General features: G+C 44.6%; 1 protein-coding gene across 1 annotated transcript in view; it reads right to left on the bottom strand.

The window, feature by feature from the left end:
- The window catches only part of LOC144127731 (acetylcholinesterase-1-like), a 497,666-nt gene that overhangs the window by 74,365 nt on the left and 402,394 nt on the right, over nucleotides 1–20,907 (bottom strand). Inside the window, exon 8 of the mRNA XM_077660632.1 lies at nucleotides 8,403–8,695. Coding sequence (XP_077516758.1) covers nucleotides 8,403–8,695 — 293 coding nt within the window. The remainder of the gene's footprint in view (nucleotides 1–8,402; nucleotides 8,696–20,907) is intronic.

Below are 20,907 nucleotides of genomic sequence, written 5' to 3' on the forward strand. Positions count from 1 at the left end.
ATTAGACGATCCGCCACCTTCCCCTCTTCCCCCAGATCCGTTCCTGTCCCATGTTTCCGATTCCGTAGTTCCGCGCCAGCGAACACGCGCTCTAATTCCTCCGTGTTCGCACCCTCTCCCCCGTAGTCTTACTCGGCAGGAGGAGGTATCCGTGCGCCGGATTCGGGCAGGGGCGGCTCTGACACCATCTGTCCGTCATCGGTGGCGTGTCAAAGATCTGCCAGCACCTGACAGGTGCCCTCACTGTAGCGCTGCACCGGACATTTGTGATGTGCGGCACTTGTTATAGACGTGCCCAGCGACGGCTGCTATCAGAAAACGGCTCCTCGGGGAGGTGGGCATGCGGTGGAACCACGAAAGTGACTACGTGAAGTAGACTATGGACAACCGTTTCTATAGCAACCTGTGCGACTACCTCAGCGCAACGGTTCTTCACTCCTTCTTTTAACTTTAAATCCCGTGCATTCCTTCCCCCCTTCCTTTTTCAACTTATGCCTCATGGCACACTTCACGAATAAAATGAAAAAAAAATAGTGATTTCAACAGCAGCAGAAACAAGGGTACGCTTAACGAGTACCATCACGCCACCTCCCTCACATCCAGGCCTATCACACCGGAAAAAATCTCAAATATTGCTTATCTTGCAACAGCTCTTTATTCTGTATATCAGGCGCGAGCCATGTTTCGGTAAAGATCGCGATATCAGTGCTGTTTTCACCCAACATAGCTTCAACGGCGTCTTTTGAAGTTTAGAAAAACGCTTAGAAGTTTGCAAAGGTTGGCGAATAAAAAACACCTTCTGTGACTGCAGTGAGTGCTATGAACTTTGTTCAATCACGGAGTCGGTTTCAGCATCGTACACAAACTGTTTTTTGTTCATAATAAGCTTATCAAAAAGGATTTTGAAGGAGTTAGAACTCTGCTGACCATATCAAAAGAGTTTTTCTCTTCCCAAGCGTACACGTGCAAAGTAGCCTTCTCGGGCTGCGAACGACGTGCCTTTAAGCATCGAGCTGGTGGAAGGATTCGTCTTTGTCCTTAAACCTCAAGAAGGGTTTTCTGGCGGGCTAGTTGGTGCTTCTCGTTCATGATCAAACTGCGCGAAAGAAACAGGGACAAAGGACAAGAAAACACGTACACACACAGAGCGCAGAACTTCCAACTTTTATTCGGAAAACGCTTTCGAGCGTTCCTTTTAAATGAAGCCACCCACCACGTTACACGACCCCAAACCAACACAGCAGATAAGTTTAAGAGTTTTTTAGAGCCAATCTGGAGAACCAAACTAAAAACCCCAAATGTATGCGTGCCTAAACCCCTTGATACCTAGATAAAAGGAGAGAGGAAAATAAAACCTGACGGTGAAAGCAAAACTTCAAAGAGAACGAAAACGAAGACGGCCTAACCATGTATTACGAGCGAAAAACTTACTAAGCAAAATAATGAGACGTGAAATCAACAGTAACAACGATAAAAGATGAAGGTGCAAGCACTAAAAAGTAGGCAGAAAAGCACAAAAAACGAAACCATATGAATGATACAAAAGATTAACAACGAGGCTAAAACCATGAAACCGAGAGTGAATTATGAAAACAACAATAAACAAAGGTAAAGGTGAAGCAAAAATGACAAAGGCTAAAACCAGCCTAAAAGCTATGAGGGATGGAAACAACAAGTAACGCACGGTAGGGGATTTTCTAAAGAAACACCTGGAGAAAGTTGTGGGACCGGATCCGTTTTAGTGTAGAGCTCAAAAGAACTTCTTGCCACTCTGGATCACATGATTTCGGCCACCACGGCGTTCTCAATAGACATAGAGGATATGTTTTACTCTATCCCTCATGAAGCCTTGTTTGCAGCTGTCATGCAGCAAGTAGAAGAATATGGTGAAATCAGCTTCCGCAACGCAGTTAGCATGACCTTGGAACAATTCCTTGAACTTTTGAAATTTTACCTTGCCTCGACCGCAATCTGCCACAAAGGACAGTTTTACATTCAGAAAGTGGCATTTTCATTGCTTCATCCGTAGCACCCGTCTTATGCAGTATTTTTCTCTCTTCCTTTGACCAGCGTTTGCAGTGTTGTCTCTACGACCAACATATTGTGCGCATCTTTAGGTACGTGGATGATTATCTCGTGATGGTAAACCTCTCTGCTAATTCTGCTAATTCTGGTCTGCCTGATTCAGTGAGTAGCATCCTCAATATTTTCAAGTGTGAAGGAAAAGGGGTTCATTTCACGCATGAATTGCCTAAGGGAAACCAAATCCAGTTTCTGGAGAAGAACCGACAACTGAGCTAGTTGGTGCATCTTTAAGCCGTGGTAAAAACAGCGCAGCGACGACAGACACAGAGAAGACAGAAGAAGACGGACAAGCGCTGACTAACAACTAAAGTTTATTGGAAAAAACACAGGTATTAATACACTCCTAAAACAACCAGGGAACACGCCCTTCTTAACATCCTTCTAATCGTGCGAATCTAGATACTTAATCTCACATTCGTGAAGAAGCACTGACGGTGTGCTGACGCATGCATCACCATTCGCGTGGATGCGATACGCCTCACACAGTTCCCTTGTCAATTTATCCCTGTGCCTGCTAACAACTTTTGTCTCATGGAAAAGAGGGTTGCACATTTTTTTGTCGGGGGAACCTGGGATATTATTCAGGGGGCAATCTCTAAAATGTAATGCAAGGTTGGACGATGGGGGGCCATTTAACGAGGTATGATGCTGACGAAGACGGGTGTTCACACTCAGTTGTCGGTTCTTCTGCAGTTCATTTCTGGTACTCTGAGCTCTGTTCTTTGTCCTAACACCGCTCTTATTGACAACCAGGCTGCCTTGGCTTCCCTAATCGCGCTTACTGCCTTAAAAGCTCGCCTGGCTTCCTGGCATGCAAGACGTGCCGTTTGCCCGGTAGAGGTGCAAATTTTGTGCGGAACCCTGCTCCCGTCGAAAGGACACAGTCGCCGAATGTGCCGCATAATTGCATCGGAATGGTGGCACCAGCACCGCTTCTACAAGGACTGCCTTTGGGCGGCATGTGGCAGTGACAAGCAAAGAGTGCGGCGCTTTCGTGATTGGTGTGACCTAGCGAAGCAACACACGGAATTCCTCTGGTATTCTTCACGCCCTTGGCTACAGGCGAAGACGAAGCCTCCATGTTCTGAGGGCAAGGTATTGGTCCTGGGCGACAAGCAGGTGCCAGAAAGGTTCCGAAAGGTTCTGCAGCGAGGCCCGAAATTTTGTGTCCAGCCATCCCTAGGAAAAGAAGAATTGCTGTCCCTTGGAAGGAGTGTGTCTTGCCAGGCCAGGAAGGAGGAACAACCGAGGTGCGTGGCGGAGTGTGTTGAGGCTTTGAAGGGGACAGTTGGAGGGTCCGTGAAGGGGTTGAGCTTTGCTCCACTGGTAAACTTTCTCTCGTCAGAGGACTTTCGGTTGCTGGTATCGGATAAAGAAGGGCATTTCGTTGTTATCCCAGAGAATCTGTTCAGGGAAAGAGCCGGGAAATCTATCGCAAAGAACTTTAAGCAAGTTCATATTAACCTCAATAGACAAAAGAAAGAAGCAATACGGTTACTGGGGGAAATGAATTTGATAGGACTACAGCGCTCTGTTAGTAGTTCGCAGAAAAATTGTCTACATATTTTCTTCTTTGCGAAAACGCATAAACCCGAAATTCCTTTCCGATGTATAGTTACGGAGCGTAACAGCTGGCAACATTCGATATCAAGCTTTTTGCAAAAGCACCTTAGTAGTCTTGTGATTGATGATCCGTTTCTGGTCCCGAATTCTGTCACCATTGTTGAGTTTTTGCAAAGCTGTAACCCGGGTTCGAGTGGCATGTTTAGCATCGATGTGGAGGATTTGTTCTATTCCCTACCTCAAGATAAGCTCCTGCAGTGTGTTAAGAAAGCCATAACTAATGACAATGACGAAGAGAGATTTATTTCGGATTGTGGTGTTTCTGTGGAGTCGTTTTTGGAACTTCTGACCTTTTACCTGCAATCGACTTCTGTCGAGTGGGAAGGAAGACTGTTTGCTCAGAAAGCTGGGGTATGCATAGGTTCAAAAGTAGCACCGGTGTTAAGTAATATTTTTCTGTGTCACGTTGACAGGGCGATAAATTCTAAGTTCAGTGATTGTGTAAAACAGGTGTTCAGGTATGTTGATGATTATTTAATTTTTGTAGAGACTACAAATTTCAAGGGCCATGTAGAAGAAATACTAAGGGTTTTTGTTAGTTGTGGAGAAGGTTTAAAGTTCACCTTTGAACTCCCGGAGAACAACGAGCTACAGTTTTTAGACTTAAGATTGGTCCTGAACCCTGATCAGGTCTGCTGGTCTTTTCAACAGCGCTCAGCGAAGCCCTTGCTTAGTTATCGCTCAGCCCATTCTAAATTAGTTAAAAGTGGTATAGCCGTTGCATGTTTAGGATCAGCACTTTCGAAATCGTGTGTGCATGGAATGAAGAATAGTTTTAATCAGCAGGTTGGTAGATTACAATCAGCAGGATTTCCGGAAGAGGTAATCGTGCTTGCTTGCAATAAATTGCTGAGGAAACTAAAATCTTTCAAGAGTTGCCATCCATCAGAGCCGTCAGGCATGAAGAGGCATACGGTTATACCATATCTTCATCGTTTGTCACACAACTTAAAAAGAGTAGGCGCCAGATATGGAATTCAAGTGCTCTTCTCAGCCCCGCAAAAGCTTGGAAAAATTTGTGCCATAATAGATAGGAAAGCAAAGGCTAAAAAACAGAAACCAACCGGGAGTAGAGCCTGCAAAATAAACCACCAAAAGAAGTTTACGTCATGTGCTGAAAGCGTAGTGTATGACATTGGGTTTTTCTGTGGCAAGAAATACATTGGCCAAACGGGAAAATGTGTGAACACCCGTCTTCGTCAGCATCATACCTCGTTAAATGGCCCCCCCATCGTCCAACCTTGCATTACATTTTAGAGATTTCCCCCTGAATAATATCCCAGGTTCCCCCGACAAAAAAATGTGCAACCCTCTTTTCCATGAGACAAAAGTTGTTTGCAGGCACAGGGATAAATTGACAAGGGAACTGTGTGAGGCGTATCGCATCCACGCGAATGGTGATGCATGCGTCAGCACACCGTCAGTGCTTCTTCACGAATGTGAGGTTATGTATCTAGATTCGCACGATTAGAAGGATGTTAAGAGGGGCGTGTTCCCTGGTTGTTTTAGGAGTGTATTAATACCTGTGTTTTTTCCAATAAACTTTAGTTGTTAGTCAGCGCTTGTCCGTCTTCTTCTGTCTTCTCTGTGTCTGTCGTCGCTGCGCTGTTTTTACCAGTTTCTGGATATCAATCTAGTATTTACGGCCTCATATATTTGTTGGTCCTACAACCCCAGAATGAGCAAACTGTTTGTACCCTATGACAGTGCGCATTCAAAGTTGGTAAAGAGAGCGATCGTTCACCTAGCCTGCCGTTCCGCTCTAGAAAAGTCATGTCAGCACAAAATGAGTTGAAGTCTTAACCGTCAGATTGAGAGATTATATGCTGCTGGGTATCCAAGGCAAATGATAGCCTGTGCTTGCGAAAGCTTGCTACAGAGCATGAAGAGTACAAAACGCCAAGCAAACGAAGAACGAAAACTAGTGTGTGTCATGCCTTACGTGCACCGTGTGTCACACAATTTAAAGAAAGTCGCAGGAAGATACGGCGTCCAACTTGTGTTCGCGGCACCGTGTAAGCTTGCTAAAGTGTGTGCTATCTTGAACAGAGAAGATAGACAGAAAAGATGCAACGTAAACCACAGCCTTGAGTATACAGAATGTGCCAAAGAAGTTATTTATCAGGTTCCATTGTCCTGTGGAAAGATGTACATCGGCCAAACTGGGCGATGCTTCAATGAGAGGGCCGCTAAACACGTTCGTAATATGTCTACCAACTCAGGGGGCAATTTAGCTTTACATTGTAAAAAGTGCAAAAAAAGAGATTGCCACCCATTTCTCGAAAGCACAAATTTCCTCGCGACGGCTAAAACTAAAACAAAGAGAAATAATTGAGGCCTTGCTAATCGCAAAGAATGCTAACAATTGTGTGAGCACACCGTCCATTCTGCTTTCGAATAAAGAAATCTCGTTTTTAGAAACTAACACTTGAAACTGTCCTTTTTTTAACCCTGCACCTTTACTCTAGTTTCTTGTTGTTTCCATCCCTCAAAGCTTTTAGCTTGGTTTTAGCGTTGGTCATTTTTGCATCAACTTTACCTTTGTTTATTGTTGTTTTCATAATTCACTCTCGGTTTCATGGTTTTAGCCTCGTTGTTAATCTTTTGTATCATTCATATGGTTTCGTTTTTTGTGCTTTTCTGCCTACTTTTTACTGCTTGCACCTTCATCTTTTATCGTTGTTACTGTTTATTTCACGTCTCATTCTTTTGCTTAGTAAGTTTTTCGCTCGTAATACATGGTTAGGCCGTCTTCGTTTTCATTCTCTTTGAAGTTTTGCTTTCACCGTCAGGTTTTATCTTCCTCTATCCTTTTATCTAGGTATCAAGGGGTTTAGGCACGCATACATTTGGAGTTTTTTAGACTGGTTCTCCAGATTGGCTCTGAAGAACTGTTAAACTTATGTGCTGTGGTGGTTTGGTGTCGTGTCACGTGGTGGATGGCTTCATTTAAAAGGAATGCTCGAGAGCGTTTTTCGAATAAAAGTTGGAAATTCTGCGCTGTGTGTGTGTACGTGTTTTCTTTCCTTTTGCCCCTGTTTCTTTCGCGCAGTTTAATCATGAACCTTCAACCTCGTTAACTTGACAATGATGGGACGCTTCTTTCCTGACTGGAAACGATGAAGTCTGTGAGCGCGTTCAATATCTTGCCTATCCATTGTGATATGAAGCTCCTGAGAGCAGAAAGAAATGATGCGCAATTCAGAATGTGACCACGTTTCCTCTTGTTTATCTTAGATTCCGAAAAACAGCAAATTTCACCGTCGGAAACGATTCTCGGCGTCGTCACATTTGTCCGAGAGTAGCCTAATATCTGAGGAAAGTTTAGCCACATCTAAATCGGCTACATAACCTGGGCTGCCTAAGTGATTTGTTTCGGCGGGTATTTCTAGGGCGTCAACTCGTGAAGAAAGGCTGGAAATCAATTTCTCATTTTTCGACTTAGTTGCGCAAATCAGCGCTAGTTCACTTAACACAGTATTTCAAGAAAGTTCAATTGCGAGATATGCCCATGACAATTGATTCGAGGGAAGGTTTTGGGTTACTATCCACTCTGGGCACGGAGTTCAGTTCGACGTCACCAGCCAACACTAACAGAAGTCAAGTGACATTGGCGTTGATACACTGGCAACATGATATACACAGTACTCTTCGAAAGCAATGCGTAGGGTCGATGGGGCACGACATCGCTAGCATAAATGCATTATCACAGCGGATGCAAATTGAATCAGCGGATGCTCTTGTTTAGTGTGTCGCAAGGAACCTGGAGGCGTTCGAAGATTTATTTTTACCGCCAAAAAGCCCGTGGTTATGACGCCAAGAGATTTCTGTTTTTAGTTACGACGTCATTGTTTGGTACTGCTCACCCTTCGAAGGTGACGCTCGGTCAGCACCATAAGCCGCCATGTTTTGAACGTAGGGTTTCTATGCAAGTAGCGCTATCACGATACATCTACCTAGGGTTGCTCGGGAGGTGCAACGTGTGTGTCTCATAACCCCACTGATTGCAGCACAACGCCATCGCAGGGCAGTGGCGCTACGTTCAACCGCTGCACCAGGAGTGATGTGAGGACTTCCAGGCATCTATGGATGTAAATTAAAGAATGACGAACTCTGCACTTATGAAAATTCATCCATCATCGCTGTTTGAACAACTTTAATACGTGAATAACGGATCCAAACATCGGAACCGAAGCGAAAACCGGACTGATTTGCATTTGGCCTAACTACGCAAATAAAGCGTCATTTTTTTTTTTTGCCTGCAGAGTCATGAAATCCGTTCGGTTTGACTATGTAAAATTAGAGGATGCAAGACTACACCGAGACACTCCTCTTGCTTGCACGTCCCTGAATACCACACAATACGTCTAGCATAATAAACAGCCAGCAGGTCACGAGTGCCATCAAGTGGGTGTTTGAAACCAAACCACTAATTAACACTTTTTTGTTACGCCTAGTTTCGCGCAGCGGTACTTTACGCGCCAATTTCTAAGTCGTGCAATTTTAGTTTGCCGATGTGCTTTTAACGTTTTCTTTTGTCTTGCATGTGCAAAGCGAAGTACACTACTGCGGGTTACACATTACATAAAAGTTAGTATGTCGAGAGAGAGCCCCGGCAGCACTTTTCCTGGGCTCTCTTTGCTGGCAAACCCTAAACCGGCCTAGTTTCTATCAAGCAAGCGGGAAGCTGTAACCTATTTTTGGCGAAGTCTGTCCAGAGCTGTATCATCCTCCGGCTGAGGCGCTTCAGTGACTCGTTGCGAGGGCGCAACAGGTGCTTCCCGAAGAGCATCTCCAGGGCGTCGAGGCTTCCCACCCGCGCCTCGGAGTCCGTGCCGCCAAGCAGGTAGCGGTGCACGCGGTTCCCGCCGCCCCCTACCAGCAGGTAGTCGACGAAGTAGCGCTGCGGGCAGACCACCAGCATGTCGACCAGAATGTCTAGGCTGTAGGGACGCCAGCGGCCGATGTTTCCCTTCTGCAGGTAACGCTGCACAGGGAAGAATAATATCGGCTAATGCGCTACAGCTGCACTTACGTAGTGACAACAGTGCGCCAAGAGGAAGCTTTTATGTGACACTCAAAGGGTGTGTACTAAAGCACAAAATATAATCATGTGAGTGCCAAAAAAGTCCAAAGCTGAGTTTGTGCACGTGCCCGTTTCAAGGTTTCGCGAACGTTGCTCTTCAGACATCACATCAAGGTCATTTAACTACGAACCGATAATTCCAGACACGCACTTTTTGAAATGCGCCTTCTCTGCCTCTTAAAAGCTGAGAAAAGCGAAATATTCCACTACAACTTAAACCCTTGTTCGTAAAACAAAGGCTGATTTTCGTTTAGCCAGCAAGGGCAGCTAGTAATTAATAATAGTTTGAAAATTCTTCTGTTAAAACACATCCTATTTTTATTTTCGCAAACAAAGGTGCAGGACCATTCTTATCACTTGATTTTAAAGCATGTTTGAATTTTTTTGCACTACCGTCGAGCCCACTTAAAACGACCGCAGATATTACGAACGCTTGCTTATTACAAACGAGGGAGGAGCTACCGTCAAAATATTATCATGGCAATGGCACGTCATCTCGATACAACGAAGAACTGTGCCCGCACCACTCGGTTATAACAAAAGAGGAAGCGCCGTAAACTTGCTCGCATAGTTGGTTTACTTGGCCAAATGCGAATTATGTGCGCTATTACGTCACATATAATTTCGCTTTCGGTTCGAGGCTACTGTTTCAAGGTAAGGCTACAGTGAACAGTCGGTGAAATAGGTAATTGGGGACCTCAATGGTAGAGCACTATAAAATATTAGGATCGCTTAACGCACCTCAAGAGGGCACTGCGATAGCTGTGTGTTCTGTATCCATTAGGCATTGATGGAAGTTGATGAAGATGGCGACATTCAATGCACAATGCGAAAGAGTGGCAGAGAGAGAGAGAGGGCTATTTAATTAAAAATAAAGAACTTTGATGGCGTGAATATTCGCTAACATGTTGCTCCCTTGTGTGGGCCAGAGCAGGAGCGGAAAATGAGCGAGACAGTTAGTGCGGCACTGTGTGTTTGAGCGTGTCTTTGAGCTTGTGCGCGAGCGGTACATTGAGCGAAGCGATGTTCTAAAGTGTGTGTAACTAGGCCGTTGTATATTGTGTCTATATTAAACTTCCATAGTCCTAAGTGTAACTTATAGTCCGTGTTTCTATCAATACATTAATTTTCTTCTATATTAGTTAGCCGAAAAAACTAACACAACGAAAGTTTAATCTTTTTCACAATGCTGTTTTGTTGAGGTCCTAAACTACTCTCTTTTCAAACAAAGAGCCACTGGGAACAGTGAATTTAAAAGATGTCTTACATAACTGTAATTTATTACGAGACCTCTACAGAACCGCAGGATTAAAAACGCCATTTCCGTTGTTTTCGTTGTTTTCTTTTTGGAAGTACAGCTACTCTCTGAAAGCTTGGTCGCTTAGGGGCACCGGTAGACTGACAAGCAGCGGTGTCGTCTCGGCCCTGCTCGTCCCCCCCTTCTCTCGCTTTTTCCGTTCATTCGGGCGATCCTTTTTTACAGGCATCTCCCTCGCCCTCCTCTCAACGCCGGCGGCTACCGCATTCCCTGTCGTCCTCAGGAAATTTTCCACCGGCCTTTTCAACTCCAGCCGGTTCCACTGTCATTTTTGCGGGGCGGGGGGGGGGGGGGGGGGGGTGCTTGATCAGTTGAATGCTTGTTGGCGTGGGAATAAAGATGAAGGCCAGGCTGTCACCCTTGAGACCCATAATCATTCAATCAATCAATCATTCTTTATTTTTCCCAGAAAGAACTGGAATGGTCTCCTGGGCTAAAAGCTGGGTGAGCAGCTTGACGAGGCCCAGGAGACCGTTACATGGCAGAACAGTGAAGTTGAGAAAAAAAATAATGTGAATATAAAGCAATGTACACCATACGCAACATAATACAGTATTCCGGCAACATAATACAGTATGTAATGCACCATATTCGCCAAAATGAGCTAAAAATAGTTAAAAATAGTACAAGTTGACATAAATAACAGTACGAAATTGTAAACAAAGGAAGCACAGTAGAAAAAACTAAGTATAACATCAAAATGTGGTTCACAATGTTATGAAGTACGTGCGCAATTTCTTGGGATTCAGACGAGTTGTGTTTTGGTACATATTAAGCATTGATGGCAGGTTATGTGCTAATGATTGATGTTTATAATAAGTGCGGAAGTGGGGGATTTCCCAGACATCTTTACTTCTTGTGTGTATATCTGTGCTACGTAGTGTTAAAAATGCCAGAGATGAGAGTAAGTTCTTGACTTCAGTAGAGGAAAAAAAGAATGTTTGGAATAATCGATATTTGTATAAGTTATCAACCCTTATGATGTTAAAGGAAACAAACGCATCTTTAGTACTGGCTGTTGGATCGATATTTCCAATGTAGCGGATAACCTTCTTTTGTAACAAATGGAGTTTGTCTAAGTTTGTCTTTGTTGTTGTGGCCCATACCAACGAACAGTAATTTAAATAGGAATTGAATAAAGCATTATAGACTTGAAGTTTAGCTTTTACTGGAAGCAGTCTCCGACAACGCGATATCATGCCTGCAACTGAGGATAGTTTTTTCCTAAGATAGTGAGTGTGTGCATCCCAGCTTAAGTTCTGAGAAAAATGTACACCGAGGATTTTATGAACGTCCACAATTTCGATGTTTTGGCACTGAAAATTAATAGACTGATGTATTTCAACACGTTTATTTCGGGCACGGAATATCATTGCTTTTGTTTTCATTGTATTTATTTTAATTACGTTGAGCTGAGACCATATGGATAACTTCTGGAGGACTTCATTGCATTTTATTATTAGTAGGTCTACATTGTACTCGGGAATAAGTATGGTACTGTCGTCAGCATATATTATAAATTGAACTGTGGCATCTATGTTTACAAGATCATTTATATACGTATTGAATAATAACGGTCCTAATATGCTACCTTGTGGAACGCCGTGAGTAATTGGTAGGAGGGAAGACATATAACCGTTTACATATACACACTGAGTCCTGTGGCTGAGGTAGGACTCCAGCTGGGCCAAACAATTACCGCGAATGCCATATGACTGCAGCTTACTAAGGAGCACTTTATGATGTAAGCAATCAAATGCCTTGCTGAAATCTACAAAAAGGGCAGCAGTTAACAAATTATTTTCAATATTCCGCAAGATATTTTCTTTAGGTGCTAACAAAGCTGATTCCTTTGATCTGCCTTTCCTAAATCCGTATTGTGCAGCTGTGATAACGTTTTCTTTATCGAAAAATTGTGTTATCCGAGTGAAAATGATTTTTTCAATTCCCTTGGAGAAGATAGGCAGCACAGATATCGGGCGGTAGTTAGTGGACAAGTTACGTTCGCCACCTTTAAAAATAACAGATACTCTGGCTGTTTTCATTTGCTCAGGAAAGGTTCCAGACTCTAGAATTAAATAAAGATATGTGCAAGTACAGGACTAATTATCGGTAAAACGTACTTAACCGGTCTTATCTGCAGGTCGTGAATGTCTAATGCTTTACTGTTCCGCAGGCACATAAAAGTACTGTATATCTCAAATTCATCAGTTGGCTGGAGGAATATGGTTTCAGTGACAACACTATGGTGCGAATTTGTGGAGGGGGTGCCATTACATGCGGCAGCAGCGTTTACAAACTGATGATTGAAGTGTTCTACTAGAGCTTTGTCCCGTAATTCATTACCATCTACCATTACAGTATCTGGCATATAATTTTTGCTCTCACCACCGAGGACGTCGTTCATAGCCTTCCAAGCAATGTCTGGGCTCTGCCGGGCAACATGTGCAAACAGATGCTCGTAATATGCACACTTTGCCCGTCTAAGTTCACTGTTCACTTCGTTTCTTACTTTCTTAAATTCTTTTAAGGTTGTTTCTAAGCGTGTCTTCAAGAAAGAATGATAGAGGCGGTTTTTGTTTGTAATTTTCTTTAAATGGTCACGAGTTACCCATGGTTTCCTGGCTTTTTTTGAAGGTTTGTGCATCTTCAATGAAAAATGCCTAGCGTACACACACACAAAACTTGTAATGAATTCATTATAGGCATCGTTAACATCCATTTTATTGGTCACAGGTGACCAGTCTTGTGAGAAAATGTCCTGCTGAAATGCTTGTAAACCATTCTGGGTGATGTGCTGAGCAATAAAGGACTGTTCTTGTTTGATAGATTTGGGTGAGTGGGTAGAATATGCCATGAAAACTGGACAATGATCACTTATGTCGGACACAATAGTGCCAGAATTGTAAACAGTGGAATCGATATTAGTTACAAGGAGGTCAAGTACTGATGATGTAGTTCTTGTGATACGAGTTGGCGTGATTATTAAATTTTTGAAACCAGATGAAACCAAAATGTTATTAAACTCGAAAACAGAATTGCATTCTTCAAGCATGTTAATATTAAAATCTCCAGCGCAGATCAGGCGAAGGTTATTATCACAACCTTCCGTTGTTTTATCCGTTGTCCCGTTGTTTTATTGCGCTGTTCAAATATGAATAGTCCAAAAAAGATTCATAAAATTCCATAAAGCGTGCAATATTACCACTCGGAGGGCGATATAGCACAGAGATGACATCGCTCCTATTTTTGACGGTCACGATTTGATAGTCATCCGTTACAGTGCTGAAATCCGACACCAGGCAACAATTCTTTGTTTTCTTGACAAGAACTGCCACGCCACCACCTCGTCTTTCTGGACGATTAAGAAAAAAATTATCGTAGCCATATATATTTACATTTTTTACAATCAGTTGAATACCATGTCTCAGAAATCATAAGAATGTCAACTTTGAAGCGAAACTGATCCAAAAGCAGAGCAATATCATCCTCCTTGTTACCAACTGAGCGGGCGTTTATATGAATAACAGATTCGCACAAGGGCAAATCACATTTGACTTCGGTAGGTAAAGCGAGCTCTTGATAATTCATTGTGCAACTTATGTTCTGGCTTTGTGGAGTCATCATTCCTGCCCACTCTCGTTACGAGCCGATGTGTCGCCTATCTGCCTGGAAACAATCTTCTCGACATCACACTCCCTCGCTATCTGAATGATAGGCGTATTATCTGCTTGCTTCGCGAAAATCTTTCCGTTGTTCGTCCAAACTGATTTCCAGCTGTGTTCGTATTTCCTTTTCACGGTCATTCCAAGAAGCTTTTTTAGCGCTGGGCAAAGATGTTCATTTACATAAACTGGGGTTGTATCTTAGAAACCAAGGTCAGTGTTTGTGAACCGTTCCTTCCTAGCCTTTCTAAAAACAGCGGCACGCTTCGCTCGTGATCTAAACTGGACGACGATGTTGGTCTTGTTGACGTTTTTCTTTGTCGGGACGCGATGGCAGATTTCAATGTCGCTTTCCTCAATAGGCTCACTTATCAAGCTGCCAATGTGGGACAGTATTTCGGGGAGTGATTCAGTTTCCTTCTTGATTACGCCTTGAATTTCGAGGTTGCTTTTTCTGGAATATTGCTCAGACTGAACAAGCCTGTATTAGAGATCGTCTATTTTGATTTCCAGGGATGAACACTTTGCGTGGAGAGCTTCATTTGCAACTCTTAGCTGCGTATTTTTTGCTGCCTCGTCGTCCAGCTTTTTTTTCAGGTCCTCAATCGTTTGATGTGCGAATTCTAAACTCTGGGTTATATTTCTCTGCTCATTTTTCAGTTCTCGGATTTCACTTCGCATGTCTCGTTCAAGGGACTCACGAAAAGCTTTGACTTCTTGTTTCAGTTCCTCCTTTAATTTAGCCAATTCAGTTCTCATGTCTTCCTTTAGTTTGCCTATTTCTTTACTCATGACCAAGGTGGCTAGTTTCTTTGCACAAAACCAAAAACACGAAACACAGAAACACGAAAACACAGAAACACGAAATGGAAACAATGCACTGTACACCCGTAACTTGACTCGTAATGAGCGGTTTCTAGATTGGCAGCAGCGACGAAGCGTAGAACAGAAGTAGTCCAGTGGAAGTGTAAACAATTTTTTTTAGCACTAACCTGCAATGAAGCAGAAGACTTAGCGAAGTGCACACACGCTTCACCGCTACTGCCAAGTGACGGCTGTGGGGATGAAGGGGCTCCTTTTGTAGGATCCAGTCGAAAGACGACTACGCAGGCGTAGACGAAGCAGCAAGCAGCAGGCGTACGTAGCCAGCGATTACGCCTCCTGGTATCTGGAAAGCCGATGATCGCACGGGCGTTGGACAGGATGGCTTTTAAACAACTTTGCAGTATGTGCCCTGCAATGAAGCAGAAGACTTAGCGAAGTGCACACACGCTTCACCGCTACTGCCAAGTGAAGGCTGTGGGGATGAAGGGGCTCCTTTTGTAGGGTCCAGTCGAAAGACGACTACGCAGGCGTAGACGAAGCAGCAAGTAGCAGGAGTACGTAGCCAGCGATTACGCCTCCTGGTATCTGGAAAGCCGATGATCGCACGGGCGTTGGACCGGATGGCTTTTAAACAACTTTGCAGTATGTGCCGTGCAATGAAGCAGAAGACTTAGCGAAGTGCACACACGCTTCACCGCTACTCACCGCTTCACCGCTTCACCCCCGACATCGGACGGTTCCTGGTGCCTTAGTCTCTTCGAGCGCGTTGAGGTTCCCACAAAAGGAAAATGCGCCAGAGATAGAGGCCCTCTGAAGACGCGCAGCGCACTGTAACACTCGCCTCACCCTCCGAAAAATTCTTCCCTGAACATGTGAGGTCCATATACAAAACCCGCTTTGAGTAGCCTGGCAGCAGTACGTTGGATTCGAAAGCACTCTCTCTGTCACTCCACATAATATTTTCGCACAACACCACGCTCCAGATGTCACAGCTGGGCGTGTCAAACAGTAGCACTGAACCTCTGGCACAGATAAAACCCATGAAACGCAGCACCCAAGCCTCTGTCTTTTGTCCAAATTGGATGGTATCAACAATACCACGTTTACAAAGGAGCTCCCACTTTCAGTGCGATCACGGCACAACAAAAACAAACAAAAAATAGGGGCATAATGAAAGGAAGCCGATTGTGTTATGGAACAGTGCATGCTCTCCTGTGAAGGTACTACTTTGTGCAAACAAAGACATAACTGGCAACTCCAGTGTCTTAGCTCATGATCATGAACATTGTTATAAAGTGGAACATAATAAAAACGTAACCATTTCCCAACTCCGCTTGGTAGCTGCCATTAGTCCGGTATAAATGCACTGTACTCTGCCCATTCCTGCTTTTGCCGTTAGAAGTTGGTTTGCAGTATTCTAAAATAAATGAAATAAATAAATAAATAAATATATAAATAAATAAATAAATAAATAAATAAATAAATAAAATAAATCGGTGCTGTCCTGCTACCATTGAGTGCCAATTTGTCAAAAACTTTTCGCGCATCGGGAAGCTTCTGACCCACCCACAAAGGCAGACGTGCCGTTTATTTGGGAAGCGCCGCAAGCAGAAGCTTTTAACGAACGTCAGTGTCGTTTACAGTCCTCACCAATTCTCGCGCATTTCGATGAAAACGCGAAGACAGACCAGTGTGCTGTGCGATGTCAGTGCACGTTAAGATCCCCAGGTAGTCAAAATTATTCCGGAGCCCTCCACTACGGCACCTCTTTCTTCCTTTCTTCTTTCCCTCCCTCCTTTAACCCTTCCCTTACGGCGCGGTTCAGGTGTCCAACGATATATGAGAAAGATACTGTGCCATTTCCTTTCCCCAACAAGCCATTCTTATTATTATTGCAGACTCGAGAAAGCAATCCCATACGCTAGACGTTCCCTTTCCAAGGCCGAGGCTAACTATTCGACATCTGAGAAGGAGTGTCTTGCCATCATCTGGACTACTTCGAAATTTCGCCCCTACCAGTACGGACGGCCGCTCAAGCTGGTCAGCGATCACCGCGCACTGTGCTGGCTTGTCAGTTTTAAGGATCCCTCCGGCCGCCTCGCTAGACGGAGCCTGCGCCTCCAGGAGTTGTACCTCACCGTCGTTTACAAGTCTGGACGCAAGCACTGCGACGCTGACTGCCTGTCACGAGCCCCTGTACATGCACCCCCACCGGACGACAATGAGGACGCCTTCCTGGGACCTATGAGCTCCAGCTCTTTCAGACAGCAGCTACGTTCGGACCTCGATCTAAAACGCCTCATCGAGTACTTAGAATTCAAGGTTTCTTCACCCCCCCGCATTGTTCAAACGAGGGTTGTCTTCGTTCAGTGTACAGAATGATGCCCTCGTGAAGAAGTTCGCAGCGAACAAAACAGACTACCTTATTGTTGTACCGGCAAGTCTGCGCGAAGAATTTCTTCAGCCTTCACACGACGAGCGAAATCCTGCCAAGATTTTCAGCGACGAAAAACCCCTCTCACCCAACCAGCAGGATTTCTGAACCCCATTGAGCCCCCTCGAGGCCCTTTTCAGCAAATCGGCATGGACTTGCTTGGCCGTTTCCCAAAGTCAACGTCTGGAATTAAAGGAATCATCTACGCTGAAGCAAAAGCCGTACCGAACAGAACAGCAGCAGAAGTCGGAAAATACTTCGTGGAGTGGATTCTTCTGCTACACGGCGCCCACGATGTGCTCATAACGGACAGAGGAACAGCATTCACGGCGGATCTGACGGCAGCCATAATGCGTTACAGCCAAACCAGCCACCGGAAGCCACCGGAAGTCACTGCAGCGCCTGAACAAAACCATCGCCGATATGCTCGCCATGTATGTCGATGCCGAACACAAAACCTGGGATATCATCCTGCCTTACATCGTCTTCGCTCCGCGCAGGGGGGCGTCTGCAGCTTGTAGACGTTGGTGAGTGGTGACACCACGGGTTCCTGAGCACCCGCAGGGACATCCCCGCAGGGGGATAATGGTGAACAGTACATCACCGTGGACCCGAGCACCCGTGCCTAGCCGTGCGTGACATCGCCGTGTCCGGGAAAAAAGGGACCCTGGTGGTTAAGCCCATGCCCAGCATTTGGGCCTTTAAGGCCCCTCAGCGAAGGCAACATTCCATTTTTCCTCCAGCTTCCTGTAGATGGCACCTCCGGCCTGACCCGACCGGGGGAAATCGGCAGTCGCCTTTTCCTGTCCTCCGCTCCGTCTTTCACTTTCCTATATTGTTTCTCACAACTCTCCTGTCGTTTCCTCTCTTAATTACTTTTTCCTTCTTCCTGGAGGCGAGTGTTAACCCTGTGTGAGTAACTACCCTGAGTTAGTCCAGATTGGGTTATAGCGGCGTTGCACAGCTGGCGTGGGCAGGACTGGCTTCCAGGTCCCTGTCCCGTCCCCATGTTGGGCTCCATTGTGGGAGGCTGGCCCCGCGGACGAACAACAAGCACTATTTATTGCTCTTCCCCCATCACAAAACGATCGCCATCCTCAAAAAAACGGCGGACCGAAGTAACATCACAATTTCCGAACCAAAAAAAAGAACCCCTTGAAAAATTCTACATAGTGCACACGAATCAAAAGAAAAAATAGCTAGAATGATTTCACCTTTTCTCGTTGAAAAGACACTAACAGAAACTTAGGGCCCTAGCTACAAGGCGTCAGAGTTAGCCAGTGGCGACCAGTTACTTGAGATAAGTGATAAAGTCAAACTGCCCAAACTCTCACACATTACCGCGTTAGGAGAAACCCTAGTCACTGTGACACCCCACAGGTCGCTTAATACTGTGCGTGGCGTAATATTCGAAAATAGCCTCATCTACCTGACGGAGGGAGAAATATTAGAAGGTCTAAAGGGACAGCTTGTAACAAATGTCCTCAGAATAAAAATCCGAAAAGAAAACAAGGAAATCCCTACTAAGCACATTGTTCTCGCTTTTGTCTCCTGCAGGCTGCCTGACTCAATAGACGTAGGTTACACAAATATATCAATTCGAACATATGTCCCCTCTCTCTCTCCCGCTCCCCGCTCCTTCAGGTGCCAACGATTAGGCCATGGCTCGCAGAGCTGCGTTGTCAGAAAAAATGCCCAAATGCTCCTCAGTTGATCATGTCTCAGGCTAATGCACTGCTCAACCTCACTGTGCGAACTGTGGTGGGGATCACATGCTCACAATAAAAATAGAAAAGGAAATAATCACTCTCAAAACAAATGAAAACACCACCTTCGAGGATGCAAGATGACTCATCACAGCCAACAAGTTCTTCCTCGCTCCTAACACAAACTTCACCGATGCGGTGCGACGGGGTGGTGCACCGCACCGGTTTTCAGCGACTGCCCATGCCTCACCGAGTGAGCGAAAGCTGCACCGCCAACTCCGAAAGAGGGCTCGTCGACCTCCGAGTCAGGGGCCCACAAGGTCTCTTCCATTAAAGAGAGGCCTACCACTCGTACGCCTGTGCCTTCACGGTGATTTCCAGCGCCTCCAGTGAGGAGATTTATACCACCCTCAGCACAGCTGTGCTGGAGGGGCGGCGAAAACTCTTTTGAAGAAAAAGAAACAAGGAAAGCCCAAAATAATTCCTCGTGAAAACTAACCTTCCCCACCACACTAAAAAATGGCTTTTCTGGTTCATTGCAACTGTAAAGGGATGATGATGAAATACCGAAAACATTACAGACGTACTTAATCATTGTCGCATATAGCTTTGTGTCTTCAGAGACGAACCTGGGGCGAAAACACACAAATATTTTTAAAAATTTCCAAATTTTCCGACGAGATAGACAACAGGCGAACAGGCTGTCAGGTAGCGTCACAATCATAACACAAAGCGGCTTCCCTGGACGAGAAATATCATTAGAAACAAACATTGAAGCTGTAGCAGTCAGTGTAGCTACACACAAAACGAGCACAATACTGTCTGTATACATACCACCACACTTCAGAATTACTGTCTGCGCTTTGGAAAACTTTTTCCAGCAATTGCATGAACCATATGTGGTAGTTAAGGTTTTTAATGCGCACTCCTGCTTGTAGGGTAGTGAGCGCACAGACACCAGAGGCCAAATAATTGAAGACCTGATACTCACAAACAACATAAGCCTAATGAACACAGGAAAAGCCACATATTGCTGTCCCAGCTCTTCGCAAAAATGAGCTGCCTAATTTAGCTTTCGTATTATCATCAGTTTTAATAATTTTATTGAGGATGTTTTAAATGATCCAAAAGGAAGTGACCATTTACCTACAGTTTTAAAATTGTCATCCTAAATCCAAATCACTCAAACGCGACCTCAGCGCTGGAAACTCCAGCTAGCTGTCTGGTCGGTGTTTGTCTCAAATACCGCATTACATAAAGAATTCGATTATAGACTTAGCATACATGAAATAAACGAACAATTTACCACCTGTATAATATCTCCTGCAACGAAAGCGATTCCGCATACATCACGAAAAATAAGAAAAAATCACAAGGTTTGGTGGACACAGGAGCGCAGACTGGCAGAAAAGAACAAAACAAAGCATGGGGAATATTTCGAAGGTACCCCAAAGCGGAGAACCTGTTAATATTTAAAAAGACCAGGGCCAGTGCGCGCCGTATTTGAAGAAATGCCGAAAAAACGTCCCGGAAGAAATACGTATCTGCAACAAAATAGTTCACTACAATCCAAGAAACTGTGAGATGAGGTCCAGAAATTCAGCGGTGACTATTCTCCTTACACTTTTCCACTTACGTCCCCTCCTGGTACACAAACAGCACTAGAGGAACAGGAAAACATATTTCGTGAGCACTTCGCTGCTGTTTCCAGTTCTTCGAAATACACAGACACTTTTCAAAAATACAAAACCGTAGCAGGAAAACTAAAACTTCCCACAGCAGCAAGCATGAATGTATATAACAGGAAAATTACAACACAAGAACTAAATAGAGCACTATCTGCAGGCAAACAGACAGCAGCAGGCCTAGATAATATACACTACGCCATGCTTGCACATCTCTCTGAGGCCACCATGGAGGCACTCCTAAAATTTTTAAATAAAATCTGGATTTCAGCGAAGATACCTCACGCATGGAAGAAAGCAATCATATTGCCTTTCTTGAAGCCTGGCAAACCATCATCAAGTCCTGGTAGTTACAGACCGTTGCACTTACCTGCTACCGAGCAAAATCGTTTGGAAGTGTGTTGAACATCCGACTAACATTTGTTCTTGAATCTCGTCACCTTCTCGACATGCATCAGTGTGGTTTCAAAAAAGCATGCT

This window comes from Amblyomma americanum, chromosome 4, assembly GCF_052857255.1.
Source record: "Amblyomma americanum isolate KBUSLIRL-KWMA chromosome 4, ASM5285725v1, whole genome shotgun sequence".
Classification (NCBI taxonomy): Eukaryota; Metazoa; Arthropoda; class Arachnida; order Ixodida; family Ixodidae; genus Amblyomma; species Amblyomma americanum.